The sequence below is a fragment of the Stigmatopora argus genome, chromosome 3 (assembly GCF_051989625.1).
Source record: "Stigmatopora argus isolate UIUO_Sarg chromosome 3, RoL_Sarg_1.0, whole genome shotgun sequence".
Classification (NCBI taxonomy): Eukaryota; Metazoa; Chordata; class Actinopteri; order Syngnathiformes; family Syngnathidae; genus Stigmatopora; species Stigmatopora argus.
The window spans coordinates 11474655-11495499 of record NC_135389.1 but is presented as its reverse complement, the minus strand read 5'-3'; the positions used below and the strand labels follow the sequence as shown (position 1 = coordinate 11495499).

The following is a 20845-nucleotide window of genomic DNA, read 5'->3' as shown; positions in this document are numbered from 1 at the left end:
CTGAGATTCTTATGTCAACACTAAAACAGGACTTAGATTACCAGTCCTTTAGTGTACTTTTATAAAGCAACCAGGCAGAAGTCACAAACCTGTTGAGCAATGCCATTTAATGAAATTAGGTTATAAAATTCATGACATACAGATTAATGGGATTGCCAAATAACAACACCATTTTATCTTTTCTTACACATAAATCAAAACTCATGGTAAAAGATTATAAGTACTATTCCTTTTGAGTGTTACTTGGTTTGGTCATTATGTTTCTCAATCTTTCGTGTTCTTATTTTCTTATCTTGCTTTTTTTTTTTTTACATCTCTTTTCTTTTCACTGGATCTGTGACAAAAGCTGTAGACGCCGCTCGGCACTGATAAAAAAATGTAGTTTCCGTGGCAACAGTCTTATCTCCACAGGCATGGCCTCAAACTCTTCATTGTCGATGTTAAAGAAACTGCCCGTGACCTGTGGGGTGACAACACAGAGGTGAATTGTGAGACAACCAATACTTGACTTCACGTCATCCTATTATTGTAATTATGTTTCTCACCTCTGGCAACTTGAGCTGGCAAGCACTAGCTTCTACTTTTGTGGCATTTTCAGTCAAGAGACTTGGATCTTTATGTTTTTGATTCCTGTAAGGAAGAGAGGGGGAATATTTAATTGCCATTTAGCATCCAATTGTTCAAGTTTAACGTGGACAATGATGCCAACCCGATGGTGATAAATTCCCCAACGGAGATGTTTGGAGACTCCGTACAGATCGTCATGGAGTCATTAATGCGCTGCGGGTTGACCAAAAAAAAATTAGGAGAAAGACAATAATGGGGTAATTTTAAATGCCATTTTTGGGTACGATGTCATACGTACGCGCTCAACAGGGTTCTTGTTATGTGTTTGAATGACCAGCTCAACTGAAGAGAGCTTCTGTTCCTCCCATTGCTCTGGCTCTTCTCTTTTGAGAGTCACTGCACAAAATGGTTGTATTGACCAAAAGGGTCCATGTACATTCAAAACACAGTAGTCAACACACCCCAATTTAAATAATACCTTCTGGGGGTGGATTCCAGTAGTTCCTCAGCCTGCGCTTGATGCGATAGAGCAGGTTGGGTCTGGGGGGCTTGTGAGAGGGCAAGTCAGGAGGCCGAAGGGTAGGAGCCAAGTAGTTCACTGTGACGTCACATAGTAATGGCCACTCCTATGTCGTTTTTAAACAATGCACAATACAAACACATGACAGAGTGCTGCATTGTCCTACAATATGTACATGTCTGTGAAATTGTGAATACTGGCAAACCTACCCGAAGGGTGTGAAACCAATGAGCAGCATTTGTCTTCAATGGTCCAAGGAACCAATACCTAGGTAAAATGTTTAGGTTCAATTCCCCAAATATTACAACTTTGATTATTTTACTTGAAAGTTGCATTAATAAAATTAATCAGTTTTACATGTTATTTTGTAGAATCATCATCTGCGAGACACCAAATTCCAAATTGCATTTGTGATATCTTGTTATCAAAGTCTAATAATGCTTGAAAACGACCAATGGTTATCTGGAAAAATACAACTCACGTGACCAAAATTGTAAACCTTACTTCCTAACAGTTGCTGAAACATCTCGGAAAGCACCCCAACGCAGTCCTGTCAAAGCGAAGACGGGCTTCTCTGTCTCCCCCTTAATAAACATTTCATCATTTTCATTCATCTCAAAGCAAACTAAAAATCTGTTATCAGAGCAAGTACATGACATCCGTATTTAATAAGGCTTCTCACTTCAATTTGTAGTACATCCAGAGGCACGGTTTCTCCCTTCAGGATTGACAGTGTCGCTGAGGTGATGTCCCTGCATATTTGGAGGCAATCATGGTAAATAAACAGCTAAACTATTTAGAAAGCTCTCATTACAATTTTAATCAATATTTTGAATCCTGAAACAAACCCTTGAAAAATGACAAAAAAAAAAACCCAAAACAAAACAAACCAAATACATAGAAACTGTGTTTAGAATTTCAGCAGGGGAAAAAAACCTAAACAAATTGGAAGCTAAAAGTCACTTTTCACTCAAGTTGATTTGTGTCCCACAAGTTGAAATTGAGACCATTCAGAAATTGTAAGATCGGCCCTTAAAAAAAATCTTACTCACTTGACCTTGTTGTCACTAGTGACGTGAAGACTATCACTCACGGCGTTACGAGTGCCAAGCGGTATGAATCCAATCGGTGTGCGACTGAATGAGTCCTGTAGAGATCAACATTTATTGATCAGATGCAAACACAGAAGAAAATCACAGGTTTCAAAAAGTAGAATTCATCCAGATGACAAGTTTCAACCTACTTGATCTGACCGCCGTAGTAAACCTGTGATGACTTCCTGCAAAGTGCCGTCCCCTCCAGCCACAATCAGCATATCCGTGCTTTCCATCAGGTCCATCAGTTTTTTGGCTTGACCTTCATAATCTGTCTATAGAAAAACATAAGGGGTGTGTGGTCAATTCTTTGGCCTTGATTTCCACTCTGATTTCCAATATAAAGAAGATACCTTGACCACTGTAACCTCAAAGCCAGCCAGATGTAAAATTGGAGCAGCATTCTTTTCAAACAAATTGTTGGCTTTCCTGGGAAGAAGAAAAACATGGTTATGGAAAGTAAACAGGCATGAATCGCAGTGGTTTCAGAAAAGATCTTACCCGTCACAAGCTGCTGGATTCAGGATCACTGTAGCCTTTTTTAAACGCTCATTTGGGGCAATTAACTGACGCCCATATTCCTACCAATGACAATATTTAAATAGTTTTGTAGCACATTACAACTCAGTGACTTTGGAAAAGGTGCATTTTATTGGACTTACCCTTGCTTCGAGGCACGCCTCTCTTCGCAGCATTTTGTCACTATGACAAAAATTAAAATTGAGGCCATTACATAAAAATAATAAGGCCGATGTGTGTTTTGTACATCTCACATTGGTACTCACCAGTATTTACCATAAAGCCAGTAACTTCCATAAGATAGCACGCATACTGCAAACGTTGACTTCTTCCAATGATTACGCAAGGTCCGAAACACTTTCACAACCCGTGACATTGTTCAATAAATCTACACGCTACACAACTAAAAAGAATGACATCCGCTATGACATGATACTTTCATTAATAAGGTTACTACAGCGGTCACTGGTTTCAATATTTGTCACCGGCGTGGTGGTGTTGCACCAAAATAATACGGGTAGACATACAGGGGACAAATGGTTCCATTTGCGGTGTTATTAAGAACTTAATAACAATTTGTAACATGCATATATATTTAATCGGCGTGAATTCATGTTAAAATGTATTTTCATTTTCAAAATGGAAAAGACAAGGAATATGTCATCATGCCATTTTTAATTGACTACAATCATTTTCCATTAAAAAAGGTGCCCAAGACCTTGCCTGAAAGATTTATAAAAAAGGTTGTTCACATTTTCAGTAAAAATCAAATTTTAAATTTATATTCATGCATGAAATTATTATTATTTTTTACCAGATATTTTTTTGTCAGAAAACTTTCATAAATAAATTAATAATACACATTTAATTCCGGCACCGAAAATCAGCCGTTTTGTCCAACCTTTCGATGGTGTCATGGCGATGCAGATGGCGGTAAATTCGGGTATGTACCACGATTTCCTTGCGTATCATCTTAACTTATTTATTTGAGGCTAACTAATGAATAACACCTCAAGATTGAAGAAGCACATTTATAAATGATTCCAGGATAAATATCTGTTTCGTTTCAAAAGTCGTTACCGCATGGTGAGCCCGACTCTTAAGGGTTGGGCTGCTAGGCTAAAGCAGCTAGAATACAGAAACAAGCCTAAACAAACTCACCTCGAGCCAATGTTCTCCTCCATCAAGTCAAAGCAGTCGATCTACTCAATCATTAATTGGATTTCGCCTATGTGCTGTTAACCTGAAGTTATTGTCCGACGATCCCCCCAAAGACTTTCTTCAATAATAAATAGGCACCAGAAAAAAATATGTTGATCAAATCGTCTTGAGACAGTGAATGCAACAGTGAAACTATCTGGCTGCCTGTATTGACCTTTTCGAATGTGGCTATTTGCTGTCTAATTTAGCCTGAAATAGTTAAAATCTTGGTTTAATTCGGCTTGATCTTTTCAATTTTTTGAATGCACATGCCAAACTTTCAAAGAAACTAGTGTCAGTAAATTTTATACCACTTTCCTTTTTATTTTCTAACAAGGGGAGAATAACACAACTGTTGCACTCCATTGCAATTTATATGTAAACATGAAAACGAACAACCTACCCTGCATGTTTTTGGGATGGGGGCAGAAACCGGAGTACCCATAGAAAACCCATGCAGACTCAGGGAGAACATGCAAACTCCACACAGGAAAGGGCATATAGATATTATATGTATATACTACTGATAAATTAATAGAATCTTGCTGCATGTAGGTGGGTATTTGCCAAATTGTCCCAGCCTTCAGTCTTTAGTTGCACAATAGTGGTTGTTTTTAAGGTATTCAGTGCAGGTCAAATGAAGTTCATCAGAAAAGATTGCAGTCCCATTTAGGTTCATCCTGAAATGGCTCCAAGCAGCTGAATCTTCCTAATTTTTCATGAACAGGTTATGTGGTGTACCTAACCTTTTGAAATTCCCCTTTTATGTAGGAGCCAGTCTCTGGGAGCCATTGAAGGAACTATGGGAGACAGTAGAGGGGGCTGTCTTAAAGCGGCAGCCAGAGAGCTTCCATCTACTTGATCTACAGTTGAAAAAGCACAAGCCACAATTTTTGTCTCTATTTAAGAACCCGGTGAGTTTTGTGGCGTAGCTTCCCAAGTTTCATTTTATCGCTTGCGTATTCAATGCAATGGCCCAGATGACCTGACTGCACCATCCTCTTCTTAATTTTTAGCCAAAGAGTGCAGAACAGCGAGAGAAGGTGCGAAAAGCCAGCACCGATGGCATCGCCATCCAGGGGCAGCAGGGGTCCCGACTTCTTCCAGAGCAGCTTCTTTCAGAGGCCTTCATCATCAGTGATTTGTTTGACATTGGTGAACTAGCAGCTCTGGAACTTTTGTTGGCAGGTCTGTAATTACTATACAAACAAAATGTCACATCTTTGAACCCTCACAATCTCAGAGCTCTTCATTATCAAATTATCCATACCGTCAACATATCAAATATATTTAATGGGGCCCATATATGTAATGAATGTTGTATTTTTAAATGTTTTCCCCCAGGTGAGCAGCAGCAATCCCACTTTCCAGGTCTAACACGTGGTTTAGTAGCAGTGCTGCTCTATTGGGATGGAAAGCTTTGTGTGGCCAATTCTCTACGTACACTTATCCAATCACGTCAAGGCAAGACTTTCACCCTAAACCTCAGGTAACTGCCTCCAGGTGGTTTGCTCCCCCAAGGACATATATTTCAGGGGCTGATCAGTGAAATCTGTGCAGTAGTTGTTAATAGAATTTGACTGGCTGTTTTTTCCCCTCAGTGGAGAGCTGGTGTCTTTGATCACACATTTCACAGATGAACTGATGAGCCATGGTTTGACCAAGCGCATATTGACCTTGGTAAACGAGGTCAATCTAACGCGCGAGTTTGAGCGGCTACAGAAAGAGCGAGGTCTTGGCAATGAAAAGCACAGGAAGGAGGTTAGGATCAGCTTATTCTCTTACATACGTATTGGAATGTGTTGATTAGGCACGATCGATCACGCTTTCTAGTTTTAACTGACATGAGAAATCCATTTTTGCCTCCAGGTAGCAGACCTCATCAAAGAATGCAGGCGGGCTCTGGCTGACAGCCTGTTTGCATGGACTTGCCAATCACCTTTAACTAAAGATGATACACTGGCTCTCATTGGTCACTTGGAGACCATTTCAGTTCAAGCTGATGGGTCACTGGACAGTGTGAACCTGGCTCTGGTCATGGCGTTGATGTACTGTTTGGATGTCAGCTTCATTGAACAAGGCACTGAAGATAGAGAAGGTGAGGGACAAAAAGTACAGAACTCTATGTATAGTCAAACTTTGGTAGAATCAGCCTGACCCACTTTGTATATGCTACAAAATTGCCCAAAACATACAAAATTACAAATTGAAAAAAAGACCCTTGAATAAATTTGTAGCAAACTTTGTAATATGAGCAAATATCTTATAGTTGTCCATAAAAATCCATATAAGATAGTCAGGAAATTGTTGATATTTTTTCCAGGCACTGATATTGTCCCCACTTTAATCATCGTATTTAATACAGTGAATGTTTACTCTTGTGTTTCTTTTGTGCATGTTCAAAAATCTCCCATATTAAACTGCATTTAGATTCTTGTTGCTGTTATGCTTTTAAACAAAACACCCTCTCCAGGTTATAGCTCGTCATTTAAATAGTTATGCCCTTGTCTTGCTTTCTATTATGGAAAGCATCAAAACTTTTTATAAGTGATCAAGATCATTGATTTATCATAAATGTATTCCTTAGTCTGTATTTTGTTTTATTCTTTCTTTTAGATCTGCTCCAGGCACTGCCGCTGCTCACCGAGAGACAATACGTGTCAGCAGTGCACAGTCGTTTGACAGACAGTCAGCCTTGGAAGCTTCCTGGTCTTCAGGCTGTATGTCGCCTAACCTGGGCTCTTTCTCTACGGGTTCTGTCACAGCTACCGCAGGGGGCAGGTAGGTCATGTCTCTTCAAAAATTGAAATGATCTACATTTGACTCTTTACTTCAAATGGAACGCATTTGTTGCGAGCAGCGCTGGTGGAGTTTACCGAAGCTGATGAAGTTCTAGCGGATCAAGCCGTTTTGGGAGACGTCTTCCTTTTCATGAAAGAGGGCATTCTTGATTGTGAGAGTTGCCTCCAGGAGGAGTTTTATATCCGTCGGCTACATTCACTCATCACTGATTTTCTAGCGTTAATGCCAATGAAGGTGGGATGTCACAGAGCACATTTGATATTCTGAATGAATTACCCCGTTTCCTTTTTAACATGCCTTTGTTTTTTTTGTCTTGCTGTGATAGGTGAAGCATTTACGCAACCGCGCTGATGAAGATGCCCGTTTGTTGCATATGTCGTTACAAATGGACAACGAACCTCCGTCGTCATTGCGCAAGGACTTGGACCACCTAATGACGCTTGTCAGTTTTCTCTCCCGCAAATACACATACAGTATTGACTCACAGTTTGATAATATCCAGCAATATAAAGCAAGCCTTTAGTTGCTTGTATACTTTTACCTCACGGATTTGATATTAAATCCACTTTGGATCACAACCAAATACATTTTCTGTGAAACAAGCATAGAAATTCATAACAGATTAATGAAACTTTTGATCTAAATTGTAATTGAACAATCATCTTGATGACATAGTTCTTAAACTCAAGAAATTGCTTCAATGGTTTAATCCTTTTTCCAGATAGGGGAGTTTTACAAGAAAGATCCATTTAGTATGGAGTTGGGTCTGGATTTTTGGTGTCCTACGGATCCACTTCAACACAACTCACTGCAAGGATCTTACTTGGGAATGGCGCTGCAAAGGCCCCCACATAAACAAGTAACATTTTTTTTTTCCATTTTCCCGACATATCCATTAACGTGTTAACATATTTGTCCTCCGTTCAATTTATGCCTCGGTTTATCATTTGAGTTTTTCTGGTTTTCTTTTCTCTTAATTGATGCAGGTGGTTCTTTCCAAGTTTGTCCGCCAAATGGGAGACCTTCTGCCCTCCACTCTTTATATGTCATATCTCCGCATGCTAAAAGGTCTTGCTAACGGTCCTCAATGTGCTCACTACTGCTTCAGCCTGCTAAAAACTAATGGAGCTTCACATGGTGAGAGGAATTAAACATTTATTCATGATTTTTAAAGCCATTTCCTCTTGATTTTCATCCATATCAGACATTTTTCATGCCCAAAATCGCTATGTCTTTACTGCAGGCGACAACATTCAGGGAGTAGCGGGCAGTCCAGTGTCATGGGAACATTTTTTCCACTCTCTAATGCTGTATAATGAGAATTTACGACGAGACCTACCAAACCCTGATACAGTCCATTATCGTCACCCGCCTACACGAGGCATCACTCAACGAGAACTGGACGGACTCACCTCATTTTTGCAGTTGCTCACTACCATCATTACATGGGTATGTCTGTTGGGATTGTCCATTCGAGGACATTTTGGGCATATCTGGGAACAAGTGTTTTTCTGTGTTTTCTAGAGTGAAAATGCTCGCTTGGCATTGTGTGAGCACCCACAGTGGACCCCTGTGGTGGTGATGCTGGGATTGCTGCAGTGCAGTATTCCTCCTGTTCTGAAAGCTGAGTTACTTCTCTGTTTAGCGGCCTTCGGCAAATCGCCCGAAATTGCTGCTTCGCTCTGGCAGTCGCTAGAGTACACACAGGTTACCATTTTTACCATTCTGGCATTTTGTTAAATAGAAAATGCTCATGAAGTAGGTTTGTATGATGTTGTGAATTAACCTTCTATATTGTGTTTGATCTCATTACGGATTTAAAATTAAAATCAACATTTTTTTTATGTTGAGCATATTCTGACCTATATTGCAGATTCTTCAGACGGTGCGTGCCCCAGGACAAAGACAGGCAGCAGGACTTGAGGTTGGTCAGCTCAATAGGAGATGTTAAATGCAATTTTTATACACAAGAATGATGTAAAACCGGGCTAAAGGACAACCAAGTTTTATTTTACTAAAAATAGTACTTCAAACATTTTCTTTGTACAGGTGCAAAATGTTAAGGATTTTACTTTATGAACAAAATGACATAAATGGTCTTATTCTTTTCAGATTCCTTGTTTAAAATGGTCATGTCTACTCTCTCTATTAATCTGTCCTCTCAGGTGGAGCTTAACGAGATCGAGTCGAGCTGCGAGGAGTACCCTTTGACTCGAGCCTTTTGTCATCTGATAAGTACTTTGGCGGAGAGCAGCGTTCCCCTTAATTTAGGCGCAGGGTTGCGTGTACCAGGCTTTCAGCCATACTTGAATTTCTTGCGAGACAGCGTCTTCCTGGCTTTCCCCACCAGAGCATATCGCCGCCCCGCTGAGAAGGTGCCATTCGCCTCATTGTTTGTACCCACGGTTTCGACACACACTCACTGCCTTTTGCCCTTTTCCAGTGGGAAGTAGCTGATGCCACACTGGAAGTCTTTCATAAACTGCTGCGGGATTACGAGCCACAGCCGTCAGACTTTATCCAGGAGATGGTGGAGTTGCAGGGTGAGCTGGTGCCAGCCCACAAGCCGCCAGGCCACAGCATCATGTTCCACCTGCTCAACGACTCGCCTATGTTGGGGCTCTGCCTCAGTGTGCTGGAGGAGGGTGTACGACAGCTGGACACTTATGCTCCCTTCCCTGGTGAGAGAACATGCAGGCTAATGTCACTAGTTTAGAAAGCTTGTGACTGTTGGTTGAAAAGTGTTTTCACAATCTGTCTCTTAGGCAAGAAGCACCTGGAGTCCGCAATACTCCATTGCCTCTGCCTGCTTGACCTGACCCTGCAGAAAGAGGTGGTCTTCATGGACCTCCTCAGAGAGAGCCAAGCCTCTCTATTGGTTTCCCCATTGGAGCAGCTCCTACAGGGTGTCAGTCAGCAAACCCGCAAAGCAGATCACATTGTCAATCTGGCCAGGTAATAACAGAACTGTCACTTATCATCAAAACGTGGCATTTTGTCCATGAAGTTTGGTCATTAAATTGTGTTTTCTGTCAGATATCTGTACCACAATGACTCCAGCCCCAAGGCTGCTTTCCAGAGTGCCAAGATCTTGCGTCACATTGCAAACTACCCAAACATTCAAGACAGGCTTGTAGGAGATTTCACACACGACCAGGTATATGATGTTGTTGGGGTTATAGTTGGGTAGAAATGAATTGATGTTGCAATTTTTTGTTAGCCAGCTTAACCCGTATTTTATGTAAATACCTACCCTCTATTATTACTTTTTTGTCTTGTGTTAATAAATACATTGTACATTCTTTTTGTGAAACCTGTTGTCTGGTTGCTTAAACACTCTTGTGTTGTTTCAAGCTAAACTTTTTGTTGTTGTTCTGTTAGGTTCTGAGTGAAAAGCTGATGGCAGGCTTTGTAAATTGTCTGGATAATGATGAGGCGGAAGAAGGAACAGTGACTGAGAATGGTGCGTCTTGTCAGGTCCCTTTCAAAAATATGTTTCATTGTTTTGTGTGACCAGTCTTTACATTCTTCTAGATACAGATTCCCAAACAAAGGTGGCGCAGATCCGACATGATACTCAAGTTCATATCCTTAACCTGCTCATCACCTCTTTGGAATTAAAGACACCCAACCTGGGCTTGTATCTACTGGGCTTTGATGTCAAGAAGCGTGTGTCCGCTACCAACCTGCAGGATCCAGGTGACCATGTTCATGATAATTGCAGTACCTTCTTTTGTGACATCGACCAAACAATCGAACAAGAACAACCGAGTAGCGATGCATTGATAGCTGTATATTACAGGTGTGTTAGGGTGCCCGCGGAGTTGCCTCCATGCCATCCTAAGTCTCCTGCAGAGGGGCACTGAGAAAAGATCAGGACCAGCCCTCACTGTACATGCTCCACACTTGGCTGAGCTTTGCTACCATGTAAGCCTTCTCCTCTAATGCATAGCAATCTAACATTGGGTACTTCACAGTTTTTGATTGTGGTTTTTGTTGTTGTTGTTTTTTTTGACAGGTGATCTACGAACTGTGCACCTGCTCTGAAACATCTGGACCCACCATGCGCTATTTGAGGACAAGCCAGGACTTCCTGTTCTCACATCTGCAACACTTGCCATTTGTTCCACCGGGTGAGTACATGTTTGGTTTCCAAATATGACATTATGGAAGAAAAAAAAAGTAAAAGTACAATCTTATCAAAACAATTAATTATGAATTAGAATTAATTTTATAGTATATAATTAATTTTATAGCAAATTAATTGTATAGCAAATGACACTCGCTTAGCTTAATGTTGATGTTGACTTTATTTTAATTAGTATTGCTGATGAATTTCAATATCAGTACAATTCAAGAAGTTGACCAATGCTCTGTGCTGTTCACAGGGGACCAAATTGCTGCCCTGTCACAGATGTCTTGGCTCATGAAAATTGCTGCCATCGAGCTCAGGGTGACGTCATTGAACCGTCAGCGCTCGCATACACAGCGCCTTGTCAACTTGCTGCTTGATGACCAGCCACTCTCACAGCATGCAGGTATGGGTGTCTAATCAGCAACTTTTGTTTGGGTCAAAAATAATTTCATGGTTGGATTTGATGAAAATATATTTTAAAAAGTCTTAAATTAAAAAAGGAAGATTTTTGATCATTTTGTCATGTTAGCGGAAGGTGAATCTGGTATGGAGGAGGAGACGAGATCTGTCAGTGGTTTCTTACATTTTGACTCCGTTTCCAAAGGTATGTTTAAATTTTGGTCGCCTACCCAGTAAAATATTGCACACTAAAAATAGCATATTTTAAACTTCTCCTTTATGTGTTTTGTTGATGTGTTTCTTGAGGACAATACCCGCTTTACAGTCATGGAATTGTTGTTCTGTGCCACCAGTACGTAGGAAGTTGCTTAGTGTGTTGGACGCTATCGACTTCAGCCAAGACATGCCCGAGCTGCTCCAGTTGGACTTTTTTGAGCGCACTCAGATCGAACAAGTCATCTCCAACTGTGAACATGTCAACGAGCAAGGGCACACTGTGTGCAATGTAAAGGTGAGTTTGGTGGTCTTTTTTACAGTATTGTGTGACTGAGTTGTGGTATTTGAAATGTGCTTCACAGTTGTTCAATAGAGTGCTGGTTGCTGAGGTGAATGCTCTGCAAGGGATGGCAGCCATCGGACAAAGACCCCTGCTGATGGAGGTCAGTGAACTAAAAATGAACGTGGTTCCTGTTTTTTATTCTGTCAGAAGATGGTTTCAATTCAAGCTGTGTGTGTTTCTAGGAGGTGAACTCAATCCTGCAGCAGGTGGTGGAACGCAACCGTGTACGGCAAAGTCTGAGCGCCAAGAGACACGCGCTGCAGTCGTGGAGGAGCCTGGTTGAGACGCTGCTGACTGCCTGTCCTGCCGACCTCATAACAGTAGAAGATAGACAGCTCATTATTCGAGATTTGCTTTTGGACCTTCATGACAAGGTTTGTGAAAATGCAAATCAGGTTTATTACTCAGTTCACGATCACTGTATCACTGCTAGCCCTTACCAGGGTAATGATCATTTTGAAGTCTTTTTTTAAAATTATTTTTCTATATCTTTAAATTGTCGATGAAAAATTACTTGGTCGCTCCAATTTAATACTTTTTATATTTGTGAACACAATCTTTTGTTTTATATTTGACCTTTTGAATTTTAATTTATTTTGGATAACGTGAAATGTGTTTGGAATTTGAGTTTGTGTTTTTTTGTTTTTTTTTGTTGACAATAACCTTGGGCTGTATTCCATGTTACTTAGGTTTTATCGGAGGATGCTGCAGGAGAACTGATGCCAATTGTAGCTGGGGCTGTCTTCACGCTGACTGCTCACCTCAGCCAATCTGTGCTGTCAGAACACCAGCAAGGGCCGGGATTAGAATCCTCGTCCGGTTTTGCCTCAATCGCAAACTCTGCCCTTCATATTATTCTCCGCAAGCTGCTGGATTTTATCCTTAGCACTGGTTAGTCTAACCTTCCATCACTTCCAAACAGTGTTCCACTAAAGTAAGCTTTCTCGTATATTCAAAGGTGGCGGATATCAACGTCTACGGGCACACCTTTATGGCTCTTTGCTGTACTACCTTCAAATTGCACAGAAACCTGAGGAACCAGACACTTTGCAAACAGGTACATATGTGCCACTGGAGGAATCTGAATTCACCAGCATTCAATGTTGGTTTTCGGCCTTGCTGCTTACATGCGGTGATTTCTTCAGATGAACCTTTTGATGATATTATGGGGCTATAGTATCACTAAATTCTTCAATTGTATGTTGAGGACCTTGTCCTCAAACGGTTTGCCTATTTTCTTTCAAACTTTTTATTGCAATAACTCAAAAATTCAACCCCTTTTGGACAAATAATCACACCAGCCAATGTATATACAATTAAGAGGAAAAATCCTATTTATTTATCACACTAGAGTATCATTCTTATTTTTTGGGATGGCTTTAAAAAAAAAAATCAGAAACATATGTTAAAGTAGCAATTGTAAAATGGAGAACAACTAGAGAACAACAACTTCAGACTTTAAAAAAATATTTGTCGGTGGTCAAGTGAGAAGTCGTAGACCCCACCAAACAATGAAAAGGCGCGACTTATAGGCTGGAACATACTCCTCTTGAAATATATTTGATATATTCAGAAACAAATAATCAAAATGACCGCAAAGTCCATTTAAATTCTGTTTTTATTGGTACATTTAACTTGGCGAAACCTTGTCTGCTGTTCACTTATATGACTATTTTTCTAGCCAGGAGTGCTATGTGGGAGCGTCTCACAGCCCCAGAAGATGGCTTTTCCAAACTGCAGAGAGAGAACCTCACTATTATCGAGAGCTATGGCAGGGCTTTAATGGAAGTGGTTTGCAGGGATGCGTGTGATGGCCATGAAATTAGTAGGGTAGGTCTCCTTTGCCTCTGATTTCACCAATGATTAATGTTGGTTTCCTTTTGAAACAGCTGTTTTTTCATCACTTGTTAATAACGTCTTCCAGATGCTTGCTTTAGCAGTGCTGGACAGGATCCTGTCCATTGACCGGCAGAACCAGTGGCTGCTGTTCGTGTGCAACAGTGGGTATCTGCGCTCGCTGGTGGAGAGTCTGAGACAGGATGATGCCGCTTTGCAGAGCCTGCTCTCACCTCAGCCTCCCATCCTCAAGCCGATCTACATCTACGAGAGCAAGATGGTGATTAATTACCCTTTCCCAGTCCGAAACCTACCTACTGACCAACCTTGAGGCCATCTCAACTTTGTTTTGACCTCTTATTGCAGGGGCGCTCACACTTTTTTTGCTCCATGATCTACATTTCAATGAGCTAATGTTAATTATTGTAGTATCCATAACACAAATGATCATATGCCAATATTATTATTTAATGCTAAAAATTCTCAATTGGCCTGTAAAAAGTTCAAGCTAAATGGCAATTGTCTTTACAGGCCCTGCTTACCCGGGTGGCCAAGACAAACCAGGGAGCTATCGAGCTGCTCCGCTGCGGACTGGTAGTGCAGCTGATCGAGTGCCAGGTGTTTGACATGGTTCCTGACAGTGAAGCTCACAGGTAATCAAGTCACATCTAACCGCTTCATCAAATTCATCTACCATATATGTCTTTCACATTTTGCTACAGAGTGGCAAGGGACCTGTCGACATTCATCCCCAGCCCGATGGACCGTTACAGACAGATACTGTTACCCACACTAAGGCTCTTCCTGGTCATACTCACCTCGACCACTATGAATCACCAGCAGGGGGCAGCACAGGTGAATGAGCACATTATTTATTTTTTCTTAGATATGATTTTGAATCGGTGTGTGTTTTGTATTTCTTTATTTTTAGATCCTACAGTGGCTGATAGTCCACGCGGACACCATCCAGTCACTTCTGCGCTGTCCAGAGCTCAGCATAGGAGCCTTGCAGGAGCTCTCTTTGCTTACTGGTATCATCAGTAAAACAGCTTTACCAGGTGGCAACAAATTGGCAAGATCAAACGACTAAAAGTTGGATTCTTGGACATTGTTTCTCATAACATTTGTCTTTCAGGCGCTCTTGAGATGGGCAGTGAGGTCAACGGTGCTTCTCTGATGGAGTTTCAAGGTCATATCAACAGATTCCAGGTCAGCTTGACTAACTAAAAGCTTCTTTACAGCTTCACTCGGGGTCATATTTTTGTGTCGTCTGAATTTTTGTTTTTATTTTAAAGCGGTTATGCCTATTGCTGCTCGGACGCCTGGCAGGCAGCGAGCGTGAAAGGTTACTGAAGCAAGCGGAGATGAGTGCAGCTGCAGTTTTGGCTGAACGAAAAGAAGAGATGGAGGTGGCCATGCAACAAGTAGGGGACACTTATGGAATCAAACTCAGATTTTTAGATTGCTGCACCCAAATGAATGTTGTGAAAGTACCAGGATTTATTGTTGCCTGTAGGTTATGAGTTAGACAGTAGAGCACATGTGCGATCCTCGGCTGTGATCACATGCGAACTGGTCATGGCCATCACTCTGTAGTAGCACATTACTTTTTGTGTTAACTTGCATTTCCAAACAGTGTTCTAGTATATGTTGCCTTTACCTACTGTAGTTGTGTATATAGCGCTCACTCCTGTTTGTGCTTTGACCTCCCAGGTTTGCGCTAACATCATGGAGTACTGCCAAATCCTACTTTTGCAGAGCTCTACTCAAGCTCAGTTTACAATCTGCCTCTTCAGCCCGTTTGGCGGCGAGCCGGCTGGCAGGGATGGAGGACGCAAAGGTCGGATCCTCAAAACAATTAATCAATGCCAACATGTCACCTGACCGTTTGCTACCCGACAGACGTTCCATCCTCTTGAACTGGGAGGGGTTGCCAGCCCCACCTAGTTCAAGTGGACTGGATGTCCATCAAATGTCAAACGTGACCTCTGATTTTGGTCTGCAGAACTGACCTCCAATATGGCATACTCACGGGCCCCCAGTCTGGGTCTTGTGCTCTTCCTGCTGAAGAACAGCGCCAACGACTTCTTCCGCTTCCACCAGAGTCACAGGCAGAGTCTGGGGAAGCTGCAGAGTCTGGATCAGCTGCCCCCCGAGGAGCTCAAGGAGGTAACGATGGCCGTCGCATCAACTCAGATAAATTTCCTCTAAGCAGAAGTGTGGTTTGTAGCTGTGCCAAGGCCTGGTGTCTGGGCCGGGAGGGGTGGAGAAAATCTCATCGGTGCAAAGAAGTCTTCTTGCCAAAAGAAGATTGGTCCAGCTCATCAATAACAGAGCCAAGCTGTTGGCCCTCTGTTCCTGTATCTTTTATGTTATACACATCTTACAGTTATAGTTAAATGTGTGCCCTATACAAAGTTAATCATTTATTGTTCTACCGACTCAGAATTGCATGGAAGGCTGACTGCCCAGAATTTGTTGGGATAGACTCAAGCACCCCTCCATAAGGATAGCGTTATGAAAAATGAATGAATACTGACTTTTAAAAAGAAAATATTTCAGCTTTATTTGTATTTTTTTTTCTTAATGTATTCCCTCAAGACTTTTACAGTTTGACTTTTTCCTCTCACTTATGAAGGCTGAATGCACTGTATAACATAATAGTTTTTAAAAATATGTTAACAGTACTGTAGACATTTTCTTTGATCAAATATAGACACTTACAAATATAAGTGTAAATTGCTACAGACATGTTCTGGGTGTTGAATTTGTCTGAATCAACCAATCTTAATCAATTACGTTGTCTTGTTGGAGGGTGTACAGGAATGGCTGTTGTTTTCAAACCTTAACCCACCTCTTGCAGACATTATAGAAACATGCCTATTTGTGTTATGGCGCCACTTGGAATATTACCTGCTGCACTGCACCCCCGCTGACCCGACGGATTACCCCTTGCCCGGAGCCGCGTTGTATCGATCTCGTCTTGGCAACGGTAAAGGTGGCATGGATTAGTCGAGTGCTGGTCAACATTGATTTCCCATAGTTAACAATTTATGTGTACATTTTTCTTTCTCCAGATTCCTTTGGCAGTCTCCAGACCAGCAGTGGACGCGGGGCTGTCTCGCACGTCAATAAGCAAGATTTAGAGCTGGTAAGAAAGGCTTCTTGGGTAATATGATATGCTGAGCTTGTTCTCAAGACTTCATTCCCTTTTCATCTCGTGTTTGCAGTTGAAGAGCGATATGGCCGCTGGTTTTGGGGAGGCCCTTCAGAGAAAGCTTCTTGAGGTGGAAAGCTTGTACAGCCAAGTGCGCTCACGCTACACCTTCATCCAGGCACTCGTACGAAGAATTCGAGGCCTCTTAAGGCAGCCAAAAAGTTAAGGAGCTCCAAAGACTGAATGGATGGCAAACTCACACCAAGCAGAACATAACCAATTGCAGAAACATTTTCAAGTGATCTGTCAATCTCGTCTAATGAAAATCTTTAAAATTTCACATGGTTGCAAAACTAGCTATATTGACCAACACTTGCAAGGATAGTTTTTTTTATGGAGATGTTGCAAATGTTCATCAAACAAATGTTTAATTTCTCTCCCTGTGTATAAATACATGTTTTCTACCCCTTGTCCCTGGTAATACTGTTTAAATGCTCTTCAAAATGATTATATCATACCACGATTACTGCATTTTTCATACAGTACTTCAGAAGTGTTATAGAAAGAAAAAGTCCAAGATTTAATATGTACATAAATTGACGAGATGTAAAATTGTATGTGGCTAAAGCAATAGTGGGCCGTGCATTTCGCACCTACATCTGAATCAATCTCACCCTCAATAACTATTTTATTGCTAGAAAACCTCTACTCCAGCTGCGACACATTAAAAAAAAGCATCAGTGAGTGGTTAGTGCATCGGCCTTGCAGTGGGGGACCTGGGTTCAAATCCAGCTCGGTCCAAATGTGTGGAGCATGCATGTTCTCCTGAGGCCAGTGTGGTTTTTTTCTGGGTGCGCCGGTTTCCTCCCACATTCCAAAGACAAGCATGGTATGCTGATTGGACATTGGAAAAAAAGTGAGTTGATGTAAAATACTAAGTGAAAATGTTACTCAATATTTGTTAAAATTAGTGTACTGACACTTTTATAGCATCAAGACCACAAAAATCACGACTATAATCAACGTCATCTTCAAAAGATGGACATTGAGTTGGGAGGACAAACCACCATCTTTTCCACATTCAATATGGGCGTGGTTACGACGATTGGCGAAACAGCTGCGTAAATTTAGCACATGCGCGGTATCTTGCCCCATAGAACAGTCTTTCTATGTGGACGGATGACTAGCACGCCAAGGAGGTAAGTCGTTCAGCAATATACTGGCCTAAATGCATTTTTATCACGCCACCGGGAGATTTTTTTTAGGAATAAATTGAGCCAGAACGCCAACAAATGTGTTAGTTCAATGCCAGGTTGAACACATCGTCGATAATTTAAGTTTGGGCTCCTTTTCCGCACCGGCTGTATGCTGCATGTGGCTAGTTATTCTTTATCTTGATCGTTTATTAAATTTCTTGTAAGATTTCTCTTTAATTGTTTGGCAACTCCCAAATAGCTTCTTGCGTGCCCAGGACACAGGACCAGATCAAGGTAAAACTATTTCCAAAAAAACACACCTAAGCCTATCTATCTAATCTCCACTCTCTATATGATAACTTTTCCCTGTTTAGTGTCAACATGCAGCTCTTCCTGCATGACCAGAACACACACCCTTGAGGCAACAGGGCCAGATCAAGGTAAAACTAGTCAACTTGTCCACTGCAGAGGCAGAGAGACTCAAAAATATCTGAGTTTTTATAACGGGAGCTCCAACTGCATTCCCCAAGGGTCCCTATCCAGTTTATTTTCTATATCCCCCAACACCTAAATCAAATAATCAGGGTCTTGATCATTTGATTCAGATATGGTGGAAAATATGGAAAACATACTGGACTAGGGCCCTCAGGGACCAGAGTTGGAGACCCTGAGGGGATGTTGGTGTCAGACTGCTGTCCTCCAGCATCTCACCATGTCAACCTTTTTGGGGAAGTTTGTCTTGTCACCTTTCTTTAGTGTAGATTTGGTAAACTTGGGTGGACCCTGAAGAGAAGCCAGATACAAAATGAGTAGGTTTAGTACACATTACATGAAAATAATAAATGAAATAACCTGAAACACTTGGGTCCTACCTCTTCACTCTTGTCGATTTTGACAGCTTTCACATGCTTTGCCACCTCTTCCATCTCCGTGGCTTTAAACCTCTACAAAACAACACAGCGTGATTATGTAATTGCTTATTATATATATATATATATATATATATATATATATATATATATATATATATATATATATATATATATATATATATATATATATATATATATATATATATATAAATAAATAAATAAATAAATAAATAAATGTAGTGTGGCCACTTGATGGTGTAGTGGTTCTGTTACCTGCCTGCCATATATATATATATATATACCTCTACAAAACAACACAGCGTGATTATGTAATTGCTTATTATATATATATACAGACGCTCCCCTACTTACGAACATTCAACTTACGAACAACGGTACATACGAACATGTCTGCAAATTGCGTTTAAGTCCAAAAATGTTCGCAAGTCCAATTTTGTATTTCGCGCCTTTTTCGGAGTAGTACTTCTTTCCGCCGCTAATACCGACGCCTGGCGCTGTGAGAGCTCAGCTCACCCAGCATCTACCTTCTTCTTCGTTGCAATGCGGAAGTGCGTGAATGTATCGCCAGTGTGCAAAGAACCTTTTTCATTTGTATCATTAAATATCTCATGCATCCAATATTGAATATGGTTGGTAAAAAGCTAAAGGCTTCTATTGAGGGAGTTGCAAGGAAGAGGCAAGCCATTTCATTTGAAACGAGTGGCAATAATAACGAAGCTTGATGCGCGTGAGAGTGGTGAGCGTTTCACGGGCATTGAATCGTTCGACCGTCAGTACCATTTATAAACAGAAAGATCGAGCAGCAGGACCCAAATATTGAACGTTGCACAAAGTTTGCAAATCAATTGAATGATGCCATACAGTGCTACCGCATCATTTATGATGAAAAAAAGAAGAAAACTGTGCAATCGTCATTAGGTCGCTTCTTTTGGCCAGTTTCTAATACATAAATCTCTCTCTCTCTCTCTCTCTCTCTCTCTCTCTCTCTCTCTCTCTCTCTCTCTCTCTACAGTACTGTACATATTCTCTCCATTTTATTAAATGTTTTTTTTTTTCAGTACAAACCAATGCGTGTTACTTATACAAGCCTTAAACATACAAATGCACTTAATATAAACCTTCAATATACTTATATCGGCCTTAAACATAAATTATAATACAAAATATAGCACTGAATCAACTTACAAACAAATTCAACTTATGAACAATCGCTCGGAACCAATTGCGTTCGTTAAGGCTTTTATTCTTAAAAAATGACATAGTATTGTAAGGCTTTTTTCTTAAAAAAAAACGACATAGTATTGTAAGGCTTTTTTTCGTAAAAAACGACATAGTATAGTAAGGCTTTTTTCTTAAAAAACAACATAGTATAGGCTTTTTTCTTTAAAGACGACATAGTATAGTAAGGCTTATTTTCTTTAAAAACGACACAGTATAGTAAGGCTTTTTTGTCTTTAAAAACGACATAGTATAGTAAGGCTTTTTATTTACAAAAAATGACCATGTATAGTAAGGCTTTTTTGTTTAAAAAAGACCATGTATAGTAAGGCTTTTTTTCTTAAAACACGACATAGTATAGTATGGCTTTTTTCCCCTAAAAAAACGACATAGTATAGCATGGGTTTTTTTCTTGAAAAACGACATAGTAGAGGAAGGCTTTTTCCCTAAAAAACGACATAGTATAGTATGGCTTTTCCCCCTAAAAAACGACATAGTATAGTATGGCTTTTTTCCTTTAAAAAAACGACATAGTATAGTATGGCTTTTTTTCTTAAAAAACGACATAGTAGAGGAAGCCTTTTTTTCTTAAAAAACGATATTTTATAGTAAGGCTTCTTTTCTTAAATAACGACATAGTATAGTAAGGCTTTTTTTCTTTAAAAAATGACATAGCAAGTAAGGCTAAGAGAGTCGGAGAATAAATCTGACTTCTGATTCTTCACCTTCTAGTTGTTGCTGTGGTCCACT

The 20845-nt window shown here is 40.6% G+C and overlaps 2 protein-coding genes and 2 long non-coding RNA genes across 6 annotated transcripts; 2 read left to right on the top strand and 2 right to left on the bottom strand.

The window, feature by feature from the left end:
- Positions 1–90: 90 nt before the first annotated feature.
- On the bottom strand, positions 91–4012 carry agk (acylglycerol kinase). 2 transcript variants are annotated; one of them, XM_077596313.1, is made up of 14 exons: positions 3862–4012; positions 2844–2883; positions 2683–2762; positions 2535–2610; positions 2331–2456; positions 2140–2234; positions 1770–1839; positions 1592–1671; positions 1297–1354; positions 1046–1193; positions 866–963; positions 710–780; positions 546–630; positions 91–460 (listed from the first exon to the last, which is right to left on the bottom strand). In XM_077596313.1, the coding sequence occupies exons 1-14, from the start codon at positions 3882–3884 to the stop codon at positions 326–328; spliced, it is 1185 nt and encodes a 394-aa protein (XP_077452439.1). In that variant the 5' UTR covers positions 3885–4012; the 3' UTR covers positions 91–325. The 2 variants fall into 2 exon arrangements, with proteins under 2 accessions (XP_077452439.1, XP_077452438.1); XM_077596312.1 differs by lacking the exon at positions 3862–4012 and adding an exon at positions 2967–3381.
- Positions 3597–17259, top strand: nup205 (nucleoporin 205). 2 transcript variants are annotated; one of them, XM_077596311.1, is made up of 42 exons: positions 3597–3643; positions 4672–4814; positions 4917–5088; positions 5245–5389; positions 5502–5661; positions 5770–5998; positions 6517–6681; positions 6761–6936; positions 7028–7144; positions 7424–7561; positions 7689–7839; positions 7946–8151; positions 8227–8409; positions 8576–8626; positions 8868–9077; positions 9146–9383; positions 9468–9657; positions 9739–9859; positions 10084–10165; positions 10243–10401; positions 10505–10629; positions 10721–10835; positions 11091–11240; positions 11367–11441; positions 11590–11747; positions 11815–11895; positions 11978–12169; positions 12485–12686; positions 12754–12852; positions 13477–13625; positions 13720–13911; positions 14163–14284; positions 14354–14486; positions 14563–14689; positions 14767–14840; positions 14927–15055; positions 15345–15471; positions 15637–15800; positions 15862–15991; positions 16495–16623; positions 16709–16782; positions 16862–17259. In XM_077596311.1, exons 1-42 carry the CDS (start codon positions 3616–3618, stop codon positions 17012–17014), a joined length of 5964 nt encoding a protein of 1987 aa, XP_077452437.1. In that variant the 5' UTR covers positions 3597–3615; the 3' UTR covers positions 17015–17259. The 2 variants fall into 2 exon arrangements, with proteins under 2 accessions (XP_077452437.1, XP_077452435.1); XM_077596309.1 differs by having other exon boundaries at positions 10237–10401.
- Positions 16212–18905, bottom strand: LOC144071320 (uncharacterized). The gene is made up of 3 exons (XR_013299603.1): positions 18857–18905; positions 18731–18767; positions 16212–17682 (listed from the first exon to the last, which is right to left on the bottom strand). It is a non-coding gene; the product is annotated as an uncharacterized LOC144071320 (long non-coding RNA).
- LOC144071319 (uncharacterized) lies at positions 17888–18539 on the top strand. The gene is made up of 3 exons (XR_013299602.1): positions 17888–17987; positions 18244–18278; positions 18359–18539. It is a non-coding gene; the product is annotated as an uncharacterized LOC144071319 (long non-coding RNA).
- Positions 18906–20845: the final 1940 nt, after the last annotated feature.